Source organism: Acanthochromis polyacanthus, chromosome 18 (assembly GCF_021347895.1).
Source record: "Acanthochromis polyacanthus isolate Apoly-LR-REF ecotype Palm Island chromosome 18, KAUST_Apoly_ChrSc, whole genome shotgun sequence".
NCBI classification, from domain to species: domain Eukaryota; kingdom Metazoa; phylum Chordata; class Actinopteri; family Pomacentridae; genus Acanthochromis; species Acanthochromis polyacanthus.
Genome location: NC_067130.1, coordinates 11,122,098 through 11,147,534, shown reverse-complemented (window position 1 = coordinate 11,147,534; position 25,437 = coordinate 11,122,098). Strand labels below are relative to the sequence as shown.

At 38.9% G+C, this 25,437-nt stretch overlaps 1 protein-coding gene across 1 annotated transcript; it reads right to left on the bottom strand.

The window, feature by feature from the left end:
• Window positions 1–1,645: 1,645 nt before the first annotated feature.
• On the bottom strand, window positions 1,646–15,904 carry LOC110957698 (alpha-synuclein-like). Its single transcript, XM_022203877.2, has 6 exons — window positions 15,612–15,904; window positions 15,083–15,243; window positions 14,891–14,920; window positions 10,877–11,019; window positions 3,221–3,292; window positions 1,646–2,456 (listed from the first exon to the last, which is right to left on the bottom strand). Exons 2-6 carry the CDS (start codon window positions 15,201–15,203, stop codon window positions 2,439–2,441), a joined length of 384 nt encoding a protein of 127 aa, XP_022059569.1. The 5' UTR covers window positions 15,204–15,243; window positions 15,612–15,904; the 3' UTR covers window positions 1,646–2,438.
• Between the last annotated feature and the right edge of the window lie 9,533 nt (window positions 15,905–25,437).

The following is a 25,437-nucleotide window of genomic DNA, read 5'->3' as shown; positions in this document are numbered from 1 at the left end:
ACACTTTGTATACACTTGTGATTTAAACGGTCTGAAGGGAAATTAGACTTTTGCACATCCTATTGACTCTGTCTTCAGGTTGTTGAAAATCTTGCTCATGATTGAAGATTTTAGCCAATCACAGAGCTTGTCAACAAGAACAGGCGAGATAGTACAAAGAGAATGTGGAGGCGCAATTCTTTTGGACAGAACACTTTTACTTGGAAAAGTTGGGTTCAAATCTCAGGTGAAGTCACAAATGCATGTCGGCTTTTAGCTCAACTGTCTTTACGCTTTCAAAGTACTCATCTGGTCTGAACAGAGAGGGGAGACCTGTGGGAGGTGGGCTGGAGAATTTACTTTTTGACCTTTTTTTAAAAAAAAAAAATCCTTTTCTAGATATTTGCATACCCTGGCTTTAATTGAAATGAGACAAAAATACTTGACAAACCACAAGAGATCACTCCCCCTAATGGCTCATAGCAATTCATGTTTCTAAAGTGTCTTCCCTGTATTCCTTTGTTTATGTATGTCTTTCTCATATTTTCTCTTTACACCTCTGCATGTGATTTCTTTCCTATTCAGGTCACTGTGCATTAAACCATTAATGATGCTTCTTTAGAGATTGATGCATTTTCTTAAATAATGTCCAACTTAATATTTTGCTTCAAAGATGTCAAACAGTCCCTTATTTTCAACTTTACTGCCTTTGGGCTACATGGCTCCGCTTTCCCAAAGACATTATACCTACATAGCTACGAATGTAATTCTCATGGAGCATGTCATAAATTATGACATATAAGCATGAGATAATATTTAAAATAGGATTATATATAAGAGCTACACAGAGTACACAATAGAGGGTTACATGGCAGCACATTTTTTTATATTCTTCTTATATGGAAAAGAGCTCTTTTCTTTGGTTGACATCACCTTTATATACTATTAGATCATTGAAATCTATTATTAATGTCTTTAATAATAATATTAAAGACATTCAAACAAAATTATTGTCTACATTTAAAGAAAAGTGGAAAAGTGAGATTTTGGCTAAACCCAAGTTACGGACTTATGTTCAGATAAAGGATAATTTCGAGGCAGAATTTTACGTTAAATCTAATCTGACAAGGAGCCAGAGATCTCTGATTGCTCAAATACGAACTGGAATTCTACCTCTGGCTTTAGAGACTGGAAGATTCTCATAAATGCCTGAGGAAGAGAGACTCTGTGGACTATGTCAATTGGGAGAAGCTGAGAGTGAATCTCATTTTTTGTTGTATTATTCTTTTTATGATGACCTCAGAAATGTTTTGTTCAGTGAAGTATCTGTTAAAAAGCCTGATTTGTTCTGGTGTAGTGACGATGACAAGATGAAATATTTGCTTACATATAATTTTTATAACCTGGCTGCATTTGTTTGTAAAGCCTGGAAGAGGCGGCAGACTTCTTTATTTAAATAATGAAATTCTAAAATGTGTTTATTGTACCTACTGCTGGCAATTGGCTTGGTGTGTATTTTGGTGTCTTCTAAGCCCATGTTAGGGCTGGGCATACTGAATGTATGTAAGACACAATAATAAAAATTCATTCATTCATTCATTCTATTGATGCAAGACTAATTAGCAAAAATACATGCATTAATTGATTCTAAAAACTTTTCGGACCCCACATTTGACATGTTTTATTCAACATTTAAATCCCAGTAAATTCATAACACAGCGGTTAAGCTGAATATTAGTTTCCATGCTGTTGGGTTTTCAAAAGTCCATTCAGTATGATATATATCTGTCACAGCAGTGACAACTTAAAAAATACTTATATGAATGCACAAATAGCTCAGCACTTTATAGTCCACCGCAAAAAACAGTGACAGTATACAGACAAAAATAGAGAATATCGTTATGCTTCCATTTCAAACAGATCACTGTAAATTGTTCATTTATATAGACACTTAGGTGTTTGTGGATCGTGGTATATTTTCATGTTTGAGTTATTGACATAGCCACACAAGAAACACATAGACACACGCACACGCATGCACGCACACGCACAGTGACCAGGTGGTCTTCTCAGTGGGAGGGAATCACTGCAAATGACGGCTGGTCACAGACGAAACACGAAACACACCTGAGGTCCCTTTCAGGACTGATGTGCAAAAGGCACAAACAGACAGACACACACACACACACACACACACACACACACACACACACACACACACACACACACACACACACACACACACACACACACACACACACACACAAAAAAAATCACTCACACATCTCTCAGTCACCACAACATTTATACTGCACAGACGTACATAACAGCACAAACAGGAACACACACACACGGACGCTGAGCACAGACTCCATGAAGGACCAAAACGAGGCACGACTGGACTTGGCAGAGCAACATGGAATGTTCATCGATCTTTGATTGTGAAGCTCTCGAGCTGTTCAGTCATCAGAGTCCTCCTGAGAGAGAAAAGGAACGAGAGCTGTGAATTTACCGACAAGATGACTTCCTGAGAAGTGATCATTTTAACCTTAAAGTAGACATCGCTGTAACATGAAATGATATTACATCCTAGAAACTGTTTGAAGCAGCTGAGGTAGAATCACACCACCCATCAAAATGGTTTATTTATGAACTCTGGCTGCTGTTATGAAGTACTCAAGGCAGTCCTTGCCCTTAGCAGCATTTAACCTCTGAGATTCAGCATTTTTTAAGCTTTGGATGATTCATTGAACAGATTTAGACAACTGAAACTAAAATGTGAGCTATTTAGTAAGGTTTAATAATGAAAGCTCTCCCCTAGATCTCATAAAATATAGACGCCGTTCAATAATTTATCAGAAATGCTACCTTGATTTAAAGATCATTGTTCCCATGTCTTTATAGTCAAGATTATTGTTGGGCATAACAGAACAAAAACAGGGTTCCCCACAAATCAATTTCAGATGTGAACTCATGCATGTTTTCAAGAATTACCCCAAAATATGTAAACATGACAAAAGTTTGACCAGTTCACTCTCACTGCGGTTTTGAATTTTGAATCCAAGTTCTCGTCCCATGGCCCTGCATTAATCCCTTATTTTGTCTTGTCATATGCTAAAAATGTGTTCAATTGAGGTGACAGGCTAACTCTGGTCATCATATAAAACTGTGTGACCTTCAGCCAGTGAGCATCTAGCAGAGAAACATCCCAGTAGGAGGTGTGTGTTTGTTTGACTCTTACCTCTGTAATATCAGCAGGGTCGGTGTCAATCGGTGACTCTGCCAAAGTCTGTACCGGTGAGGCATCCTCAGTCTGGAAAAACACACATTTTTACTGCATTTTAAAAGTGAAAATACAAAGAAAGAAGAAGAGCTGAATGCAGAAAAAGTGACAGAATAAAAAATATTTACAGAGTTGGATAATTAGATGGTTAACCGGTTGAGTGATCAACAGGAAATTACTCTTAAACCACTTTAATAATTAAATATATATTATTACTCTCAAAATAATCCCTGGCTTTTGAATTGTTTGTCAGACAAAGGCATCACCTTGAACCAAGAGAAGTGAACACTGGCAGTTTTCCACTATTTCTCTGTTTCTAACTGAGCCTAGCAGCTTATTATATCCTGCATATGATTCCTTATTATCACACATATGTGCATGTAATTATTCCAAGTCGCAACCTTGTATGGGAACAAATGAGCAAACTCTGACCTTGTTGCAGTGTCAGTAGATTTCATTAACATTGCATTAGATTGAATATATTATATATATTTATTGTGGGCAGTCTAAGGCACACCTGTGCACTAATCATGGTGTCTAATCAGCATCTTGATATGGCACACCTGTGAGGTGGGATGGATTATCTCAGCAAAGAAGAAGTGCTCACTATCACAGATTTAGACAGATTTGTCAACAATATTTGAGAGAAATGGTGATATTGTGTATGTGGAAAAAGTTGTAGATCTTTGAGTTCATCTCATAAAAAATGGGAGCAAAAACAAAGGTGTTGCGTTTATATTTTTGTTGAGTGTATATTAGGCTCAAAACTAGAACATTGAACAAAATGTTTGTGGAGGACTGTTCTGACAAGAAAAATGATGGTATCAGAATAAAATTAAAGTGCTAATAAGATTTATGGCTTTTTTCTGTCCAGAGCAAACGAGGGAATTCATGTGATGTTGAGCTACACAGTCCACTGAGGGAGGAGGTTGGGATCAGTCGATGGGTCAACAAAACATTGTGTTTGTCATAGAAGTCAAGGGAGTTTCATTTTCGTATTTTCATCCAGCAGTCAACTTTGATGTGTCTTTAGTCCACAACCCAACAACCGGCTTGAAAAACATGTAACTTTATTCACTAAGTTGATACAATAAAAAACAAAAACTCTACAGCCCTCAGTGCAATGGAGAGGCCATTAGTCACAAAATCAAGAAAAGCACTCAGAGAGCGTAGTACTGTGCCAAGGCTGCTCAGTCGTTGTATAAGGTCCGACAGATAAGTCCCGATTAGTCCGCAGTGGTGGATTTGTAGTAGGACTACAATTGTGATCGTCAGCAGGCTGCTGATGTAGTGTTCACTTGTAGTCATAGTTACAGTGACGCCATGCCGCTATCTCACAATGATAAAGAAATCCTTTACTAATCCATGGATCCAGACTATAAGCCGCATCACTGCCAAAATCTAATCACTTGGTCCTTGTCATGTCTGACCTTCCCTGAAAATTTCATCCAAATTCATTAGTCCGTTTTTGAGTAATGCTGCACACAGACAGACAAACGTACACCAATTGTCACATAACACATCAACATGCAGAGTACCTTGCTGTAATTTTGTGACTTTTCAGTTGAACTGCAGGCTGTGTTTACAACGAGCAGACAGAAGGAAAGTATGGAAAATAATTATTACTGTAAGTCGTAGAATATTTAGATTGTGTATTGTAGAGCCTCTACTATTACACTATTGGTAACACTCGTAACACTTGCTGCAAAAATGTCGGATGTGTTGTTTCTAGGTTGTTGCTTTTGTCAGTTTTAGTCAAACAAATACTCAAAGAAAAAGCCATTTTTGAGTTATCTTTCTTTCTAGTGACGGTTGTGCTGTTTCCACAGAGGCACAGGACTTTATACTGCAGTTAAAAACGCACACACAGTGAGTACAAACGTGACAGCAGGAGAGAAACATCCAGAAATCGTTTGTTGTTCAGACAATTAAGTAACTTTAATCACTTATTGTGTCTTCACTTATCCAAAACAAGAAGACCCATTAATCTCACCTGAATAGCTCAAACCCTTCCCCAACTCTAACCAATTCCTGTTTATGCCTAAATCTAAATAAACCGCAACTCCAGCTGTGAAAACGGTTTTACTTTTGCAGCGGTGATTTGAAGCAATTTCCGAATGCACAGATGGCGATGGCACAATGACGCCATCCAACCGATGTGCTTCTAGGAGTCATTCTGAAGGTCGGTGAATGACGAAGCTGTTTGTGGAGGATCTGTTGGTGCAGACACGTCTGTCATTACCTTTACAAAAGCACGGAGAAGGACGGGCTTTGATGAAGGGCACAGGTGTGAATGCAGCGCCACAGACGTCACCCCCGCTCTTTCATTCAAAAGCACTTGCCCTCTTTTCAAAACAGTCGCTGCGATCGGTGGTCATCCAGAGTGAGTGGGCTGCTAAAAAAAGGGACGAGGCATGACGCTGCTAATGAAGAATGGAGGTGACGTCTCTGCGGTCTCGCTCAAAGGAGGCCTTGATTACACCGTGCCATTGAGGTGACCTTCCTTAATGAGGAGCGGTCACAGTGTGCTGACGTGTGGATGTGAGGCAGACGGCTGACATAACCTTAAACCAGTTATTGCACCTTCTCCTCCTGCTGTTGCGCTTATCACCGCCCATCAAGCCTCCATCTGTTCATGTAGCAGAGCCAGAGAGATGTGTGCTCACGTAAACACATGGAACAACTTGGCCAGTAAACTATTTACTGTGATCAGATTCAACTTTGTCCGGGAATTGTTCAGTTTTAAGCTCAAATCTTTACCCGAGCTGTCCAAGCAAACCGTAACCTTCCACAACAAAATCAAACGGATACCTCACCTGCTATTACTGTATTGTTTCAGACCGATTTCCACTCGGAAATGACTTCCTGTAACTGAAAAGATGACGTGTTTGTTGAGACCATTTTCTTCGCCTCCTCTGCTCTTTACCTTACCGCCCCTCAGTCTCATTGTCATTTTCCTCTCCTACCTTTCTGGCTCCTCTGTGTGTCATGATATGAGTCACCGGCAGCTGATGAATCGGTGAAACAACTAGATGAGGATATTAATCAAGATTCTGCATCCCACCATCCCCTGGTTTGCTGATCCGTGTGTGTCAGACAATCACTGACGGGCTCTCTCAACCTGGCATCAATTTTTAAATAAAATCAATATTAATGATGTTTAATGCCTGAGCCGCTGGGGAATGAGGACAATCTGCTGCTCCCTGTATGTCAATCTCATGCTGGGGGGGGGTATATATACGTATATATTTTTACATCTGAGTGTTTATTCTTATCAGTCAGTCCACCGACTCTCCATCAGTCAGTCCTCTGGTGTCTCTTGTCCATCTGTTTGTCTCTTCTGCCAGCTTGGCTTGTCAAGACTCCTCATAATAAGGCTGATCACATTCACCATTTTTATCCTTCAGGGCGAATATCACAGCTACCTGTCTAGCTGCTTCAATAAAACAACCCCTGTGATAGATAAAAGGATCTGATTGGACGTTAATAGGAGTCTTTTGATAGCAAAATCAAATGCGTGGGGGCTTTTCCGAGCAACATGACATGAAAGAACTGCAGAAAAACCACACGCAGGGAAATACTTTGATAATTTCTCTGGTATCTCGTCTTTTTTATAGGGTGCTTATTCACTAATTACACCCAATTAAAGCAGTGTTAACGGCGCGTGTGCATGCTGTTGTTAAATTGTTGTCATGGATTCCCCTCGCTAATTAAGGGATGTTGGATCGCGCATCACAACAAACATCCATCCGAGTGTTTGCGTTGCCCTGGGAAATATTTGATCGGATTATTATTTCCTGCTTCTCACAGCAGTGTTATAGGAGCGGAGGGTAATTATGGACAACCCCCACCTCAGGATAACATTTAACGGCATATTAATCCAGATAAACAACAGTGGAAGCCCTCAAAAGTTCAACTGCTGTGGTTTGACAACAAAAAGGAGCGCAGTGATAACAATGTTTTTGTGAATAACGCAGAGCATCGAGGTCACTTGTTCCTGTGTTAATAGGAGCTGCTGTAAAGCTTTAGAGATTTAGTTGGAATTACAGGTTTTGTTTTCTAGAATTATTTAGAAGCTTTAACAAAGTTCAGACAGAATTAAAATGTGCTTCATCCTTTTTCAGTCACACAGTTGAGATGTACATGATTCCTTAAAATGATCCCAAACCACAGATTTATATCATTTTTGAATGTGCAGACAGTTTGGAGCGAGAGCAGCGATCTTCCTGAAACAAATCAGCTGCTAAAGTCCGGGGGTTTCTAAGTTAATTAAGGTAATTTAATTGATCATTTTTGTGAATCGCTGTCAGATGCACACATAAAGAGATTAGGACCCCAAACAACAGAGACGAAATAGGACAGAAAGAGTAAATCATGACTATATATATGTGTGTGTGTGTGTTGACTCAGCAGGGACAATATTAAATGAGAAAAAGTTGATCCAGTATTTGAAAGAAGCACAGAATGGGAGCTTTACTGCATTATATTTTCCATTGCATTTTGGATGTTTGTCTGCATCTGGTGCCTGAATTTCTATAGCATAGATTGACGCAGAAAAGGCACAGAAAAATTCACTGAAATGCAAAAAAAAATTGTCTATTTCTCTTGGAAGAAACCCCCAGAACCATGGTTAGTGTGTCCAATGTTCAGTTGTGTATTGTGATGTCAGTAAACACTTGCTCCACAGCACTACTAGTGGTGGAAGACTCTGAGGGCTGCCTTCAAGCTTTATCTTGATTATATTAGATAATGCTGGAAATGAAAATCAGTCATCCGTAAATGTCAGTATAGTTTAGAAATACTGAGATCATGACTCCAACGCCCCTCAGTGCCAATTATTAATTCACCTGTGTGAAATTTTTAGAACAATTTCTGCTCGACCGTGTGTGACTTGCCTGAAACTTTGGTAACAAAAAATACGGATATGTGTGTGGAAATCCAAATATGATCACTTTCCCTATGAAGGGTTAATCTGTTTTTCTTTTTTCTTGTTTCATATTTTAACTCATCCATAATCAGAGACTTTTTGAGCTACTTGTACAAGTTTGATCAGTGATTTAAATCAAGCTATAGTTTCACAGGTACCATTTTAAATATTCATAGTATATGATGAAAAAGGTTTCAAGTAAATTAAAGATGGTTGAGCAGAAGGCCCCTGATGATCTAAGATGGAACAACTCTGCTTTGCTAAAGCTGCACATAAATAAAATTCTGGGAAAGCACTTGTTAAGTTATTAAGCTCATGTCCAAAAGTCACAGGTGTGAAATATTATTACAGGACATACACAAGTCCAGAGTGAAATTTCTTCCACATCACTGAAACCCCATATTCTCTGTAAAAATATCAAAAACAAATACAGCCGTAGCCCTGAGTGTACATAAGTAACTATCAAAATCAAGAGCGAAGGAGACAGTTGTAGAGAAAGATACAGGCAAAATATAGAATAAAAGCCACTGAGGAGGCGACACGAGAATCATTTTTCACATTTGACTTGTGTCCCAGCAGTAAATTGTTTACTACGGTAAACTGCCTTTGCCTCCTCCTCCCCTTTGACAAACGAAGGCCAGACTGACGGATGAACAATCCAGGAAAGCTAACAATATGTAACAGCTTTCATTTCAGAGAAGAAAGACACACAGCAGATATGAGAAGTGATGACAAATGACTCAAGGTCAGGAGGCCATTTTGACACGGGGAAGAATTATGGCTTGCAGCGGCTGTATCAAATGGAGGGATGCGCTGCAAACTACCGTTTCTAAAAATGGACTTTATGTATGTGGATGTACAGTGTATCTATGTAACTATGGAAATGTCTAAGCATCCATAATATGCAACCATTAAAGTGGAACTTTTTCTATAAGCGAATGAAAACTGATGATTCTCCACTTCCAGTTTTTCAAAAATAATGTCTCATGGACAAACTTGTAGAAATATTGTAAATATTGTCCTCTGGTTTCCTCATTTCACTGGTTGACTGACAGAAGACTAATCATCTTGCTTTACAGAATTGATACCTTTGTGATTCAATAAAGGTAAACAAAAAATAATTTTTGAACACTGAGAAAACAACTGTGACCAAAGCCACAAAATTCACCATTCAACAGCGTCTTCTCAGGTCATTTTTCAACTTTCTGGTCGAAATCCTCCACAAAATTCACTTTTCCAGCCTCTCTCCTGCTGTTATTACACAAGTCTGAACTAATGCCAACACATCGACTCACTCCTGCTCTGCAGAGCCGTGACATTTAGCCAGTAAATGTAAAGGCCGTATAGGAAATGATTTGTTTAAGGCCACAAACACAACCTACTGTAAAAGGTTAAATGTTAAAAGGCCGTATGTTTAGTTATATGCATCGTTTCAAATGTCAGTGGCATTTTGAATGAAGCTTTCTTACTTCTGGAAGAAATAAATGTACTCACTATCTTGTTCTTAGCTTTGTTTTCCACTCGAGACGTAGTAGCTTGCTTGGTCATTTTAGCAATGAGTCCTACTGCAGTTATAGTTAAGTACCCGCTTTAATTGGCAGCTGCTGTAATGTTCTTTCTTGAGTTTTTAGGAGACTTTTTCATGGGTCCAAATGACCAGACAACAATAAGTATTTGTGTTATCTTGGAGCTCTACACATCAGTGGACATGGAGAAACATACTGAGTCAGGATGAAGCATAGGGAGAACTTAAACCACAGATGGAATCAACAACTCCAACTTTTAACAGTCCGTCAGGTTAACTGCCTGTGTGGGTGGGAAGAAACTATTTATTCATATTCACGCTCTGTGGAGAACACTGTAAGAGGTGCTATCGCCACAAATTAAACCTGAATTACTTCTTTTTGACAATTACAGTTTTGACCAAATAAATACACAAGTCAGCGTGGGCACAACCACTATAAAAAGTAAACATATTTAACTGTAAACTGAGCTTTTGGAGTCTTTAAAACATTTTTTTTTAAATCTTTTTTTACTTTTACAGATTTCCCCTATTCTGTAAAATTATAGAAAATAAGCATTAATTTAAAAATTAACTTTTTTATTTTTAGAAAAAACTAAACAAATAATTTTAAAAAATGTAAAAACAGTCCACATCAAAAATATGTACTTTTATAAATGCTAATTCATTCTTTTACAATGTGTGACTGAGGAATTATACTGTTTTTACTGTAATTAAATCACCTACAAATCTTATTATTAAAAACACTTTTGCCATTTTACAGATATTTCCTGTTATTTTAAGACTGAAAAAGGGTTAAAAAAAATTTAAAACTGTTATTTTATAGATATGTCCTGCTCTGCTAAATGGCAGATAATAATAAATAAGTATAATCACAGAAAAAAAATACTGATTTACATGTTCACTATAAATAATAATGTCAAAAATCTATAGACTACAAGCAGTATTTTTTACTTTTACAATGTTTGTCTGTAAAATTTGTTTTACTATATTTAAATGAGCTAAAAAAAATTTTTTTTTACAGATATCTGCCATTATTGTCACATTTTTTGTAACAATATTTCAGTTACCGGTAGTTTTTTCTTAACATTTTATTTGGTACCCTAAGTGTGCAAAATTTTAGGTTTGATTTAGGTCAACTTGTAATTAATAGCATCTTTCTTACTGGTTTGGCAGGATCCTTCTTGACCAATCCAGTGGCAGCGACGATGTTTCCTGCTCCCTCCACAGTTTTCTGCGCCACAGTGGCAACCCCGGTAACCATGGCTCCACCCACCTGAGCCACTCCAGTCACAGTTCTACCTGCAACTGTAGGGAAGAAGGGAGGAGAGGGGAGGAAGGGGAGAGACGGGAGGGCGTTAAAGGAGGGAGTATCTCCATAGAGCCTCAATACCTGAGAGGATTGACACAGCAGCACGACACAGATCCCACAATACTGGATTCAAAGCTTCCACTATAACTGGAGCTGCTTTTTACTGACTAGTTTTTAGTTGTCAGTGTCAAATCCAGACTGAGAATAGATGGTATTACCATCTCTTATGTTTACACTCAACACTGCTTTGACTTTTTTTTTGTCCTTCTTCTTTGACCGAATGGAAGTGTGAAAACAACAATCATTAGGTGTCCAAAATCCCAAATGTTCCTATTTAAAGCTTGAACAAATGGTGCAAAGTTCCCTCCAATCCAGCAACGACAGCTTCAAAATGCTCAATCAGATGCACAAAGGCGATCACATGGATCCCACTCCTTTGCAAGAGTAAAGACATGAGAAGTCATCACAAGTCCATACAGAAATAAGAGGTTTTATGTATGAACTGTATGATGTAACTTTGTATGTAGCACTGTTGTCACTTTCCTTTCTTGTTCACTCCCCTGCTTCTACTTTTACGTGAATGGTTTCCCTCACCTGTGCTGTCATTTAGTTACTTGACAAACCTCAGAACGGCCTGGAGGCATTTCCATTCAAAGCCTCTTAGGCTTCATCAGGTTTCTCCCTGCCTGTAATTGTTTGAGTAAAGCACTGTTGTGTAATTTTAAAGTTTTTCATATCAGTGCTTTTGGTTTTTACAAATATTTACTTGAATAGTCTTTGACTGTATTGGAGAATTATGTTGTAAGACATATTTTTCAGTTCAGTGAGGCTTTCTTGTTAAATTAAGGCTAAAAATGTCACTTTTGACACTGATATTCCTGACTTATAACTGAGAGTCATTATATGCTGAAAATTTTTGTTAAAGTTAAATCTGAGGAGCAAACCTAATTTTCAGAATTTACAGTCTTACTAGTCAATCTTAGGAATTTTAAGAATTAACAAAACAGTTGAAAAAGTCTGCCACGCAATCATTTCGAACTGACTGCAGCACACCTAACTTGTCTAACTTGAAAGAATAATTTGCAATGTTTCAGGGCTCCTGAAACTCAAAATCACAACTGAAGCTTTGTGACAAGAATTCCAAACCAGCAGGTTTGTGGCAATCTAACCCTAAAGCCATGCCAACCAATCAGAGTCCTGGTTTCACTTCTGGCTATTGACAGTGACACATTGACGAAGAAGGAAAAATTCACACGTGCTGACTGATTCTGACAACTCTGTGCCTCAGTGTGGTGAAAGAAGAACTGTACATTTACACAACCAGTCAAAAGTTTGGACACACCTTTTCATTCAATGGTCTTTTTTAATTATTTTATACATTGTAGATTAATATTGAAGACAACAAAACTATAAAAGAATACATATGGAACTATGTTGTAAACAAAAAATAGTTAATCTTCAGTATTAATCTACATTTTAGAAAATAATACAAAAAAATAAAAGACATTGGATGAAAAGGTGTGTCCAAACTTTTGACTGAGTCCTGTTTGCAAGATAGCAGCAGCCCTACTGGTGACCACAAAATAACATCACACAGTGGTGATAACGCTACTAACTGGAGACATTTTTTCAGAAGTTATGTTTTAAGTTTCCCAAAACTGCATATTTAAGTAGACAAACAACCAAAATACATAGAAAAAGCTATGTACTAAATAATACCTTTGTATGTGTGGCCCAAATCTACAAACAATCATATTTCCTTACATAGTATTGGACAACATGAATACCAAATGTCATTTTTCTGTATGAAAATTTCCAATATCGGACAGAAAGTTAGAAAAGTAAAACACTCTGTATGTTAACAATAGCAAACCCCAAAATTGGTTGAATACCTAAAATATAAATAAATATATACACTGAAATCTGGCAGATCACATTTGTAGATGAACCTGCAGTTATTCATTTACAAGTGAAAAATGTAATCGTTAAATAAATAAAATCTCTCATAATAAATACAACCAGCTCAACAACAAGCTGCTCTCTATCTAAGACGGCTTGTCTTCATCACGCACCATTTGCCTGATGATGGTTTAGGTGCAAAAAGTCACAAATAAATTTACTTTTGCAAGGTTTGAAACGGTTTCTCTGCTCGGCTCTCTCCCATGCATCTGTCTCATGAAATAAAGCCACTTTAGGAACTTGCGGGACATTTTAGGAGAACGTGAGCTATTGTCTGACCGCAAAAACCACTTTATGGAACATTTCTAGGAAAGAAAAGAGGTACCTATTTCACGGTAGGTACTTCTGACTGGCCCTAAAAAAACTGCTGTGTCAGTGTTGATGCTTCTTGGTAAAACTCGGAGAAGACAGCAACCATTCACAGCATTTATCATCTAAGGGTACTAAACATAATACATATAGTGAAGCCTTTGAAACGAAAATCCAACAAATCCAAATAAGTGCGTTTGAAAAAGCTCTTAGGCAAAAGTGGGAAGAAAAAGAACTCCCATTGAACAGAGCAAATCCTGTGGCAGAATCAGGCTCAGGGAGGGCAGACATCTGCCTCAACCAGCTGGGGTGAGGGTAAAGTGAGTTAAATCCACTAAGTATTAGTTAATGTTGTAGTGTACTTAGAGTTATGCTACGTGTCCACTAAATGCATTTTCCCCGCATGTAAACACGCCGCATCTTAAAATTGCCCACATGGTGGCCATGTACTCGAGGTCAGTAGCCAGTGGTCAACTCCTGCCGACCTTCTTCTTGAACCATCCTGTCTGTCCATGATTGGACAATCACATCAACTCGGGAGTGTCAGCTCCTGGATTTCAAGCCGGACCAACATGGCAGCTTGCTCGTAGCTTTCTCTTTTATCACAAAACAGCTCAGCGAAAAGTATTTCTGAAAGCATTTGGCGCCAGAAATAACCTGTGCAGTAGCTGAATCTGTCCTTGTTTTATTTCACCGACGGCTAGTTTAGATGTTTGACGAAAGTTTCGCGACGCGTCGGATCTCCGCACGACGCATTGAATTTGCATAAAGTGGAAGTTGAATCTGGACACATACCTTTAAGCTTGTAGTTTCACCTTTCAGATACGCCACGATGGAAACAAAAAGAGTCGATTACGGAGCCATTCCTGTGAATGTTAGTGGCTCCTAATGACTGCCCTGAGTTCCTGCAGTGGAAAGTTGTCTACACATGTGTGAAAAGTTCCATTGTTTTGAGACATATGCAGATGATATGAAGTCCCAAGTAGCTTTTTTTTAAAAAACAAAAACAAAAAACAAAAACAGGCAAATAGCCAAAAGGTGGGGAAATTATGACCTGCACAAGATAATTAAGACTCAGCTACTCATCGGGCACCATCCTGGCCTAGGTGGACCTTCTGAAGACAATTATAAAGCCCTCTGCTGAGACAAAAATCCTCTGGCTGCCTTTATTTAGCGGGTTAAATAAAACCTCATGCCATTATTCATTTCTTGTCTAATCCCAGCTTTCAAAACGCTTTCTTTACTTGCAGTCAGCGTAACAATACAGCCATTTCCCTTGACGCCCATAACAGGCGGTCTCTCTCTGCTTCTCTGCTTGTTATGTATGAGAAATGGCAAGACCTGTGTCCATGGGGAGGTACGCAGGTTGTGTTGAGTTAGGCGGTGGAATGTGACACTTACTCACCCACTGACTTGCAGTACATCTGTTTTACTGACCACCTGAGGATTCAGCAAGATTAAGCTCCTTTTTTTTCATTTTTTGCTTTTATGCCGGAACTTTATTGGCTATAAATTATCTTTAGACTTTAACAAGACAGCCTGAAATCCGAAAACTTGTAGATCTTGCAGAATAGGAGGGGAAAGGGGCAGAACTATTACCTGTTGAGACTCCATCCTTTGTTTTAGTACCTGAAACACAACACAGGTGAAGCTCAATTAGGCACAGATCAACAAAAATATTCTTCCTCATTATTCAATAATAGTAATAATAATAAAAATGAATGGTGTTGGAGCCTCTGTGCCATTGTTCTGGATGCCTGATCATAAATCAAATTAATTCCCACAACCCACCGACAAACATAACCCCATCTTTCGTCATCCCGGCTGCTCCAGTCACTCCCTGCTTGGTTTTCTCCGCCACGGCCACGACCCCGTCCTTGGCTTTGGACAAACCCTTCATGAACCCTTCCATGGCTGCTTGATTGGCTCCCAAATTACGCGCACACACACGGCTGCGAAGATGTCGGAAGAGGCGCAATGAGGAAAAGGGGGAAAATTCGGTATTAAAACACACACAGAGAGAAAAAAATCGATGCCACCGCCCTTCTTCTGTTTTCTCTCTGACAGGTTTGTCCAGCCAATATCGTCGGCTGGAATATCTGAGCTGCTTATAAGCTACGAGCCGCTGCTAAAATCCCACCTGTAGGAATTGGTTACAACCCAGCCGAAAAAACATGAACGGAATCATTTTAAATAATAAAAAACGAGAGGAAACACATCTATTGCATTGCAGTGTGGGAGAAAATTAGAACTGTGTCACGTTTGTATTGCAAAATATACGATATTTTGGTAATATTAGGAGAGATGTGGTTTTACGCACCTGTTTGCTTCAACTACCTTTGAGGCGAGAATGTGGTGAGTCTTCTGGGATGGCTGGCGACTCCCTCCAAAGGGCAGCAAAACCGGTTTATTGTCTCCAAAAACTTCCGACTGCACTCTGAAGACGACGCGCGTGTGTGTGGAGAGAAGCGATCAGGCGGAGACAGAAGGACAGACGCTCCACAAGTTGGACAGACAGACAGACGCCTCCTCCTGCGATGGAAGAAAAGAAGCGATTAAAGCCCGTGATGCTGATCGCAGAGAGGAGATGCTCCGACACACACACACACACAGATTACGTAGCTCTTTCTCGGTACGTGGGTTGTCCACAGCGTGTAGGTGCAGCAGCCTCTTTTTAAAAAAAAAAATAAAAATAAACCACCAGTCGGCTGAATGCATCTGCGGCCAAACTACCAATTAGTGACACAGTGATTCTGCAGAAGATGTTAACCACAGCTGCACATCCCTGCTCAAGTGTTTTTTTCCCTCTTTTTTGCATTGTAAAGTAAAAAGGTCATGTTAGGGTTGATTCACAGTAAATTAAAGTGTGCATTTGCATTTATCATATGGTCCTACTCTTGATAGTTTCATGTTTTAATAACTTTTATCTGCCCTCAGTAATTCAAGTATTTCATCTCTCTTTTTATTTTAGAAGTTGCTCTTACACATTGCTGTCTTCTTTTGGTATTTTCTACTATTTTAGTGTCTTATTAATATATTTTAGTAGTTCTACCCTGCCCTGCTAATAAACAAACAAAAAAGTCACTCTAAAGTTTAACTGGACTGCCTTTAACTTTGAATATGGTACACATTTACTGTGGCATTGTTTCCATAAGCTTCTTATTTCTATTCTGTCATTTTCTACCAAGACCTTACATTGATGATGGGAGAGTCGGACCACTGCCCAAAGTCTTCTCCAGAACATCCCAAAGATTGTCCGTGGGGCTGAGGTCTGGACTGTGTGGAGGCCAATCCATGTGTGAAAATGACGTCTCATGCTCCCTGATCTACTCATTCTCAATGTGAGCCCCATGAATCCTGGCATCGTCATCTTAGAATATGCCCTTGTCATCAGGGAAGAAAAACTCCACTGATGGAAAGACCTGCTCATTCAGTATATTCAGGTAGTCAGCTGACCTCATTCTGAACCTGACCAACCCCAGATCATAACCCTAACCCCACAGACCTGTAGGCACTAGCCATGGTGAGTGCATCACTTCATCTGCCTCTCTTCTTGCCCTGATGCGCCCGTCATTTTGGAACAGGCTAAATCTGGACTCAACAGACCACATTTGTTCCTCAAAGATGATGGTTCACCACTATCCTTCCAGGTTTTAATAATAAGTTGGACGGTTCTTAACCTGATTGTAGTAGTTTCAGAAATCTCCTTAATTGCTTTCTTTGCTTGATGCCAATAATTTGACCCTTCTGAGACAGATTAACATCCTTTCCACAACCACAAGATATGTCTTCTGACATGGTTGTTTAAGAAATGAGAAGCTCCTCACAAGCATCTGCTAGGGCTAAATAAGTTGTTGCAGCTGAAACATATTCATCTCTGCAGTAATTATCCAATGAAAGGCTCTTACCACTTCTTTATTTATTTATTCATTTATTTTGGTCAGGCAGTGTATATCGTCTGCATATTTATATTTTATATTGTCCATTATATCTTTATATTGTCAGTCTGTACATCATTTTTTGCTGAACACGTAGAGCACTTTAGTCAACTTAGGTTGTTTTAAAATGTGAATTTCTAAATAAACTAAAAGGTTTTTTTTTTATAATATCTGCAGCTCAAAGTATGAATAAGTCATTGATGACTGGTTTTTGGTTGGATTTGGTGACTTTTGGTCCAGAATCTCTTTAGCCTTTTTGTTGGAATATTGTAAGTAGTCTAACTAGCCACATACATTTATTACAGCATTGCACCTTAAAGACAAACTAGAACACTGGCAAATGATTTATTAATATTAATACAGCCATGAATTGAAACTTAAACCATTTATAAAGGGGACATTATAATAAGTGTTGTGCTCCTCTGAGCATTAATCAATGGACTAGCAACATTTATAGCAGCATTATCGACTAAACACTTGCTACTGAGATTGTTTCACAACCTTATGGTGTCCAACTGGCCTCTTATTTATGACTTATAGCTCTGTAAAGTATTAGTAAAAAACTAATTGATCATAATAAATCCTTCAGCAAAACGCAATCACATACTAACCTATAAATGTTGCTTATTATATAGTTTAAAGGAGTAATATATGGATCTAGATCATCTTCTTTCCTGCAACATTCTCCTATAGGTCACCCATCCTCTTCTTCTTCCTCCTCCATCTGTCCCCTTTGTCCTCTTTGACTCATGTTCTGTCTGTGTCCCTTTTTCACAATATGTCTGCATTCCTCAAGTGTCCCTGGCTGCCGGAGGTCATTTGGTTTTCAATTGTGTAACACAGCTGGAATGTTCTACAGTGAAAATAAACAACAGCAAAGTAGCAAAGAAAACTTTTACACAAATAATAGCCAAAGAAAGTATTCTTAGGAGAATTCAGAGGCAAGTGCTTTGCTCGATGCATTAAAACGTGCAAAACAATAATGCGTCACAAACACCGTTTTCTGCAATTCATCCTCAGAATATTGGGTTAAACATTTGCATAACATGAACACAGAAACAAAAAGTAAAACAAAATGCTCAAATAAAGAGGGTAAAAGGTTTGCTGTTAAGATCGAATTACTCTGCGAAGGAATGGCGGACTTATGTGACATTTGGCGTGCGTTTGTCTGTCTGTCTGTTAGCAACATTACTCAAAAACGGACTAATGGATTTCAATTAAATTTTCAGGGAAGGTCAGAAATGACACAAGGACCAACTGATTAGATTTTGGCAGTGATGCGGCTTATAGTCTGGATCAACAGATATGTTAAAGATTTCTGTATCATTGCGAGATAGCAGCACAGTGTCACTGTAACTATGACAAGTGAACATTCCGTCAGCTGCCTGCCCACGATCACATGATTGCGATCCTACTACAAATCCACCATTGCGGACTTATCGGGACTTCTCTGTCGGAAATGATGCAAGGAAGAATTGATTGAATTGTACAATAATTTTTTTGGATTACAAAAACATTGATCAAAATGAATTAGTAGGTAATTTCATGTCTACATAAGGTGCAAGAATAACAGATCAATGTGTGGAAAACAGGCTTTGAATCCTCAAAAATGTTGTAATTAAAAAAAAAAACATCAAATGGGAGCAGAGTCTGATGAGATGATGAAACTGAACAGCGAAAAGCAAGAGAGGCCAAAAGACCAAGCAAAACAAAACAAAACAACTACCGTGCTTAGTTACACATAATCCTCTCGACTGTTACAAAATGAGGGCAAAATGCAACAAAACACTTCAGGAGAATGTTGATTAGTGTCTCTAGTATCCTTGATACCAACAATACAGATACAAAAACACATTAAAAAAAGACTATACGAGATGAGGAGTAACAAGCTTGGCCTCTAATGTTCACTGTAGCACTTAAGCTGATGACAAGTACAATGAGTTTACTAAAAGAGCCGGAGATAAAACTCTCCTTTACGCACTAAACTCCAATTCACATTTAGTTCAGTTTCTTTAATGGCATTTTATTTTTTTGATTTCTCACTGGGGACTCTGTTTGCTGCTGCAGTGCTTCTTCTTATGTGTGTGTTTAATTCTTTCCATTCACTTCATGACTAATTGGCATATTCAGCTCTAACGTTGACAAATAAACCTGTTTCCACCCGGGGACCTTTCGCGTGTGAGGCAAACGTGATAACCACGACACTACGGAAACCACACATTGCTCATTAACTTGCCATGGATCACCGTCCTACTGTGTTGGTGTCGAGTATACAGAAATATTTACTCCAGCAAGGAACACGGCGGAGTTATGTGACGATCGGCGTACGTTTATCTGTGAATCTGTCTGTGTGTCTGTGTGCAACATTACTCAAAAACAGATCCAACAGATTTAGATGAAATTTTCATGGAAGATCACAAATGATATAAGGACCACCTCACTAGATTTTGGCCGTGATGCAGCTTATAGTCTGGATCCACGGATTTATTAAGATTTCCCCATTGCGAGATAGCGGCCGGCACAGCATCAGTGTAACCATGACAACAAGTGAATGCTGCATCATCTGCCTGCTGATGATCACATGACTTCAACCCTACTACTGTCTTATCTTGACTTGTCCATCAGAATTGATACAACAAACAAATGATTAAATTGTGGAGGTGTTTCTGACTTTTCCTTCCATTCTTACGTGAATTTTCGGACTTTTTGGCAGCTTCTTCCTCAAGTCAAGAAACCACTTGTTATCATTGTTATCACTTTATATTAATAGTACTTCACCATAGTCGATGACTAATGCTGTCGACTATACTGGTACCCATGATGTGATGAACAGTACTGCAGTGCAATGGTTGTCATGTTTGATTAACATGTGAAAGGTCCTCATGGCCTTTATCCAAGAGGTATAAGTGACAAGATCTATTGCTTCTTAAAACAAGAAGTTATACATCATGAAGTTGGCATGGTAATGTTGACTTAGTGTCTTCCTAAACATTAACCATTAGATCCCAGTGCTGGATCTGGCATCTCCCTCCAGAGAAACCAGATGGCCTCAGCACTTTCTCCTCACTACTGTTTTGTAAGTTTCTACTCGTCTCCCTGCTCAGATTCAGAGTCGCTGCCAAAGTCTGTTGCTATGTTTCCTGCCTGTGAATCATCATCCACTATCACTCTCACAGACACAAGCAGCTTTTATTTTCCCTCCGAGGTTGCTTTTCATGGTGCATTCATTGGCTGTTTACTCCCAAACTTAAAAATCCCAATTTCACCACATGTGCAGACTTACTGGGCGTATTCTTGGGAAGCACCTGAGCGCTGAGGGTTCAATAAATCCCATCAGCTCAGTAAATCTGTAAGCAAGCAAGGGTTAGTAGGTGAACACACCACTGTTTAAAGACACTAGTAGGTGCAGCAGAAGGTGAACTCATCACCACTCACATTACCTTAACGATAGGAGCTGATTCAGACTCTGTCCCTTCAGTTTTTGTATTCTGTTGCAAAAGAATCCTACGCAAGCACCGTTCATTAGTCTACAGTCTATTACTTTAAACAGAGCTGTCAGATTATGATTATATTTCTTGCTTTTGTGGCCTTTAACTGTACTTTTTGTGTTTCACCCCCCATCCAAAGGGCTACTTCAGCTCTATCTTTGAGGGTTAAGAAGTATTTATTGTATTGGCTAGTTGTATTGGCTATTGTATGGGAATGACAGATAATGTGTGTGTCTACGAAAATGTCGGAGATCTGTGTGAATGGAGCCGTAAATGACTTTTGTGAATCAGACAGAAAACAGCAGGTCCTATTGCATGTGGTCCAACGAGCTCATCAGCAATCCCAACAGTCCTCGTTAGTATAGTGGACAGTATCTCTGCTTGTCACGCCGGAGTTCGACTCCCTGACGGGGAGTGGAATAGTATTTATGAGCTGCTCTATCTGTGGTAGACAAAAATCATTCCTGGTGCGGCTGTTGTATTTATGTACAATTCTTACAAGAGTGATTGATTAACTGCTTTATCTAATACACCAATGATGTCTCCAAAAGACAACATGTACAAATTTGTATTGATGAAGTGTTTGACGTTCTTATTCAACACCACATGGAGAAATAAAGATGTTTCCACCCAGTTTCAAACCAGGGACCTTTCACATGTTAGAAAAATATGATAACCACTACACTACAGAAACCACCATACCCAAGTGGGGGAGATGATGTCACAAAACTAAACAATAATTAGAAAAACAAACCCACGATGTAATAGTTGATCATTTCCTCTTCTTTTTCTTTTTCTTTTCTTTTCAGCTTTTCCCGTCATGGATCACCACAGCAAAGCTATCAAATGTGGTTTCCGTAGTGTAGTGGTGATCATGCCCACCTAACATGTGAAAGGTCCCTGGCTTGAAAGTGGGTGGAAACAAACGTATTCTATGTGATTTCCGATAGAATGTCCCTGCAGGCCCTCAAACAAGCAGTTTCAAAGTCATTTACTTGTTCTATCTGCCTTTGTTGAACGGTATAATCCTAAACTAGAAACTGATCAAAACACTAAGTGTGAAGGCTGTTTATAAATTTTGATTGCATTTCTTTTATTATGTGTAAAACACTTTGTATTGCATTTTTGTTTGCGAAAAGTGCTACATGAATACAATCTGAATCGCATATGTCCCTGCTGTTTCCGGGTGTTACATGGTGTAATACAGTCCCATGTTTTCTGCATTATCCACTCACCTGTTGGCCCAGCAGGCAAACTGCAGGACGCTCTAGCAGGGAAGCTGCCATGGTGATCCAGCATCAGTCTGTACAGATTTCATGACCACAGACGTCAGCGTTACCATGCTGTAGTCATTTCGTCCTGAGACAGAGGTTTTCTTGGGGACGAGGAGGATGATAAGTGGTGCTGTTTGTTGTCTGGTGTGTATAGACAAGCACACACAACTTAAGCTGATTTCAGTCACCAATGAGGAGCTCCACTGCTAAAGACTGCTGACTGAATCAATAACAACAGTCATTCATTACAGAAACTACTAACGTGTGGTATAATTTGTCATTTTCATTCTTAATCTTTGATTCATTATTTTACTTATGTGGTAATTTTTGATCATACACACCCACATAAAATGAAATGCACAGGATGAATAATTTGAATTTGTTTGCTATAAGCAGAGGGGCAAAGACTGGTTTCCCATCCACCTACTCTTAAGTGTTTAGAAGTTCTCACAGTTCTAATTCTAACTCATATAAGATAAGATAATCCTTTATTCCTCCCCATGTCAGGAGAAGTTTCCCGTGTTGCAGCAATATACAGTAAATATAATAATTATTATAACAGAATGTATATACAAGCATGAAGGATGAAAATGAATAAATAGAGTATTATTACACTATACACTACATTACACTATATATGACGTAGCTCATGTTGCAGATCAACATATCAGGCACAAGCTGGCGATACATTTAAGAACATTTCAGAAACATGCTTTGAAATGAGAAACAGGGTCAGGAATTTCAGTTCATCACCATGGAAACGCTTGATGTCTCAAGTACTGCCTTATAGTGCGTTAAATCTCGCCCCTCAGCCCAGACTTGACATGAAGATAGTTAACAGCGGGGAACATCTGTATTCAGCCGAAGTGTCTGCTTCCCCAATGAGGTCAGGGCTCAGGTTCAGTTACAGCAGGAGCTCACAACCTTCTTGATCCATGCTTTTATGAAATAATGAGTTTGTTTCTCACTCAAAGCTGTAATTAACTGCAATACCTGCACAAATTACAAGCTACAAATCACAAGTGCACACAGTTTTACCTGCATGAGTGTTCCTACTATCACTGACACTGTCTTCAGAATGAGCCACAGAGCAGCAGGTGCTCAGTGTGACTCAAGGACATTTCAGTTTGTGTAATTTCAAGTAGATCGTAAAAAAAATCTTTTTATAGGATGTTGACATTTTCTGCTCCTCTGAATGTAATAAAAGTTTTCATGTTTTACTGTTGAACAGTATTACATCAAAGCAGATTGTACAACGTTTCCAAGTCACCCACCTTCCCTTGGAAAACGGTCAAATCAACCATGAAACAAAGACCAGTGTTCCAGCCCCTGCCCTTCTCTCCCCTTCTTCCTCTTTTTCCTCCTTTCTCCCTTGGGTGCTGATCTGTTTCTGTTTTGACCTGTCTCTTTGGCTCCCTCTGTCTGTCTGTCACCTCTCCCTCATGTCTCTCTCTTTCCCTGTTTCACCTGCCTGCATTCTGCTACCTGCTGATTACTGCTATGAGCGTTTGCTGCAGTAATCAGCTCACTCTGTACACATGTTCACCATCACCTTTTGCAGTATAAAAGCTCAGCTCATTCAGTTAGACCTTGCTGGATCATAAACTCACATCCTGTCTTGGACTCAGTACTCTCTTTTGGATTGCTTCCCCGTTTTTTGGACTCCTGTATTTTCTCACACATGGACAAAGTTCTCTCCCGGATTCTCGTCAGCCCTGCTTCAGCCTCCAGCCAGTTGTTCCTATCTCATCTCCATTCGCCTCTGGATTTCCTCAGCCTGTTTTCCTCTGCATTCAGTTCCCCCATCTTGTGAGGACTCCTCCTTAGTTTAGTTTTGTATATTCAGTTTGGTGTTGGTAGACTTCCTTTTTGTATTCTTAGTGTTTATTGTAGAGTTTGGAGTTGTTTGGTTTAGTTCGGTCCTCTCAGTTCAGTTCTCCATTTATGTATGGGTTTAGTTTTTGGGTTAAATAAATTTCTTACCTTTATTCACCCGTCTGCCACTTTCTGTGTGTCTGTGCTTGCGTTCTCCATTCCCCCCTGTAACAACTAGATGTTTTGAGAAATTCTTTGTCTTGCAGCATGTGAATATTAATATCATTTCATTGCTATAGTTGCAATAATGTGGTTAAGGGGAAATTGTTGCCATGCTGTGGGTTGGAAATTGGAAAATAAAAGCAGTCTCTTGTGTTAAAATTTGCTGCTTTGTTGACTCGTACCTCCACTCCAACCTCTTAAGTACGCTGTCGTTCAATGAAAACATGACCATCCTTCTGTTTTTGTTCCACATAAACTTACTGATGCCACTCTAGAGCTTTGTCACTTCAACACAAACATATGTTGTTTTGGTCAGTTGCTGAAACGAGTGATGTTTTTTCTTGAATCTGAAACCTAGAGCTGCAGCCAGGAGATCGGCTAAGCTGGAAACAGAGAGACGCGTGTGGTCCAACTCTTTCGACAAGTCCCAAAATCTGTCAGAACATTAAAGCTCACTAGTTAACATGTTGCATGAAAAACCTCAGAGCATAACTGACAGGTTTTAGGTTTATTTGGAGTTATATGTGGAACTCCTACAAACTTGGGTAATACTAATGTTGCTATGCAACCATTTACTGCCATCTGCCACTGTTGTTTTTACTTTACAAAAACAGTAACATATTTACTTCTGGTTGTCAGAGTAAAGGCCAGAACATCATTGGAAAGTTAATCTGTGCATAAGGCTGTCTGTTGAAACGGCTTCAGTGAAACTGAACATTACAACCTTAATGAAGGTTGGACTGATTTCTTTCTATCATTGCTGTTTTTTTTTATTGCATTATAGGATGCATCAGTTGTAGTTGGGTGTATCAAACATACCGCCAACTGAGTCTATGCAATGCTATGTATGTATGTATAGATAGCCACAATCACTTTACAGATACACTGTATACGCTACTGCATGCATCAACTTATATACTGCATGTGTTAGCTTTTATAAGACAAACATTAATACAAAAAACTCCTAAACAAGATTTACACAATACTTAAAAACCATGTGGATGCTGTTTTTGTAATTGATTAGCCTAGAATAAACAGCAAGCATCATAATCTATAATATTTTTTATTGTTGGACAGTAAGATTAACATTATGATCACATGACTTTATCATAGCTGAGATGACGGGTAAATTTTGTCCAACGATGGGAAATTGTAGCTCGTCTTCAGACTGCAGATATGTTGCACATCCACTATGTTGCCCTTCATCAGTAAGACTATTTAAAGTATGCAAAGCACTTATTGATTTTCTACTAGAAGCTTGGAATGCTTTAGTGTTCCTGACATGTTTTAATCTTTTAAAATGATTACTGGCTAAAGACAGATGATCAGAGAAAAGGAAAACAATCCTTCTCTTCCAAAGATGGAAGGAAAACGGCAGAAAGAGATCGATGCTACAAAACTTAGCTTAT

Coding starts and splice junctions, on each gene's coding strand:
- LOC110957698 (XM_022203877.2), bottom strand. CDS start 15,203: ATGGAAGGGTTCATGAAGGGTTTGTCCAAAGCCAAGGACGGGGTCGTG. Junction 11,020..14,890: donor AAAGGATGGAGTCTCAACAG/GTAATAGTTCTG, acceptor TCTTCCCTACAG/TTGCAGGTAGAACTGTGACT. Junction 3,293..10,876: donor AGAAGGATCCTGCCAAACCA/GTAAGAAAGATG, acceptor GTGTTTTTCCAG/ACTGAGGATGCCTCACCGGT.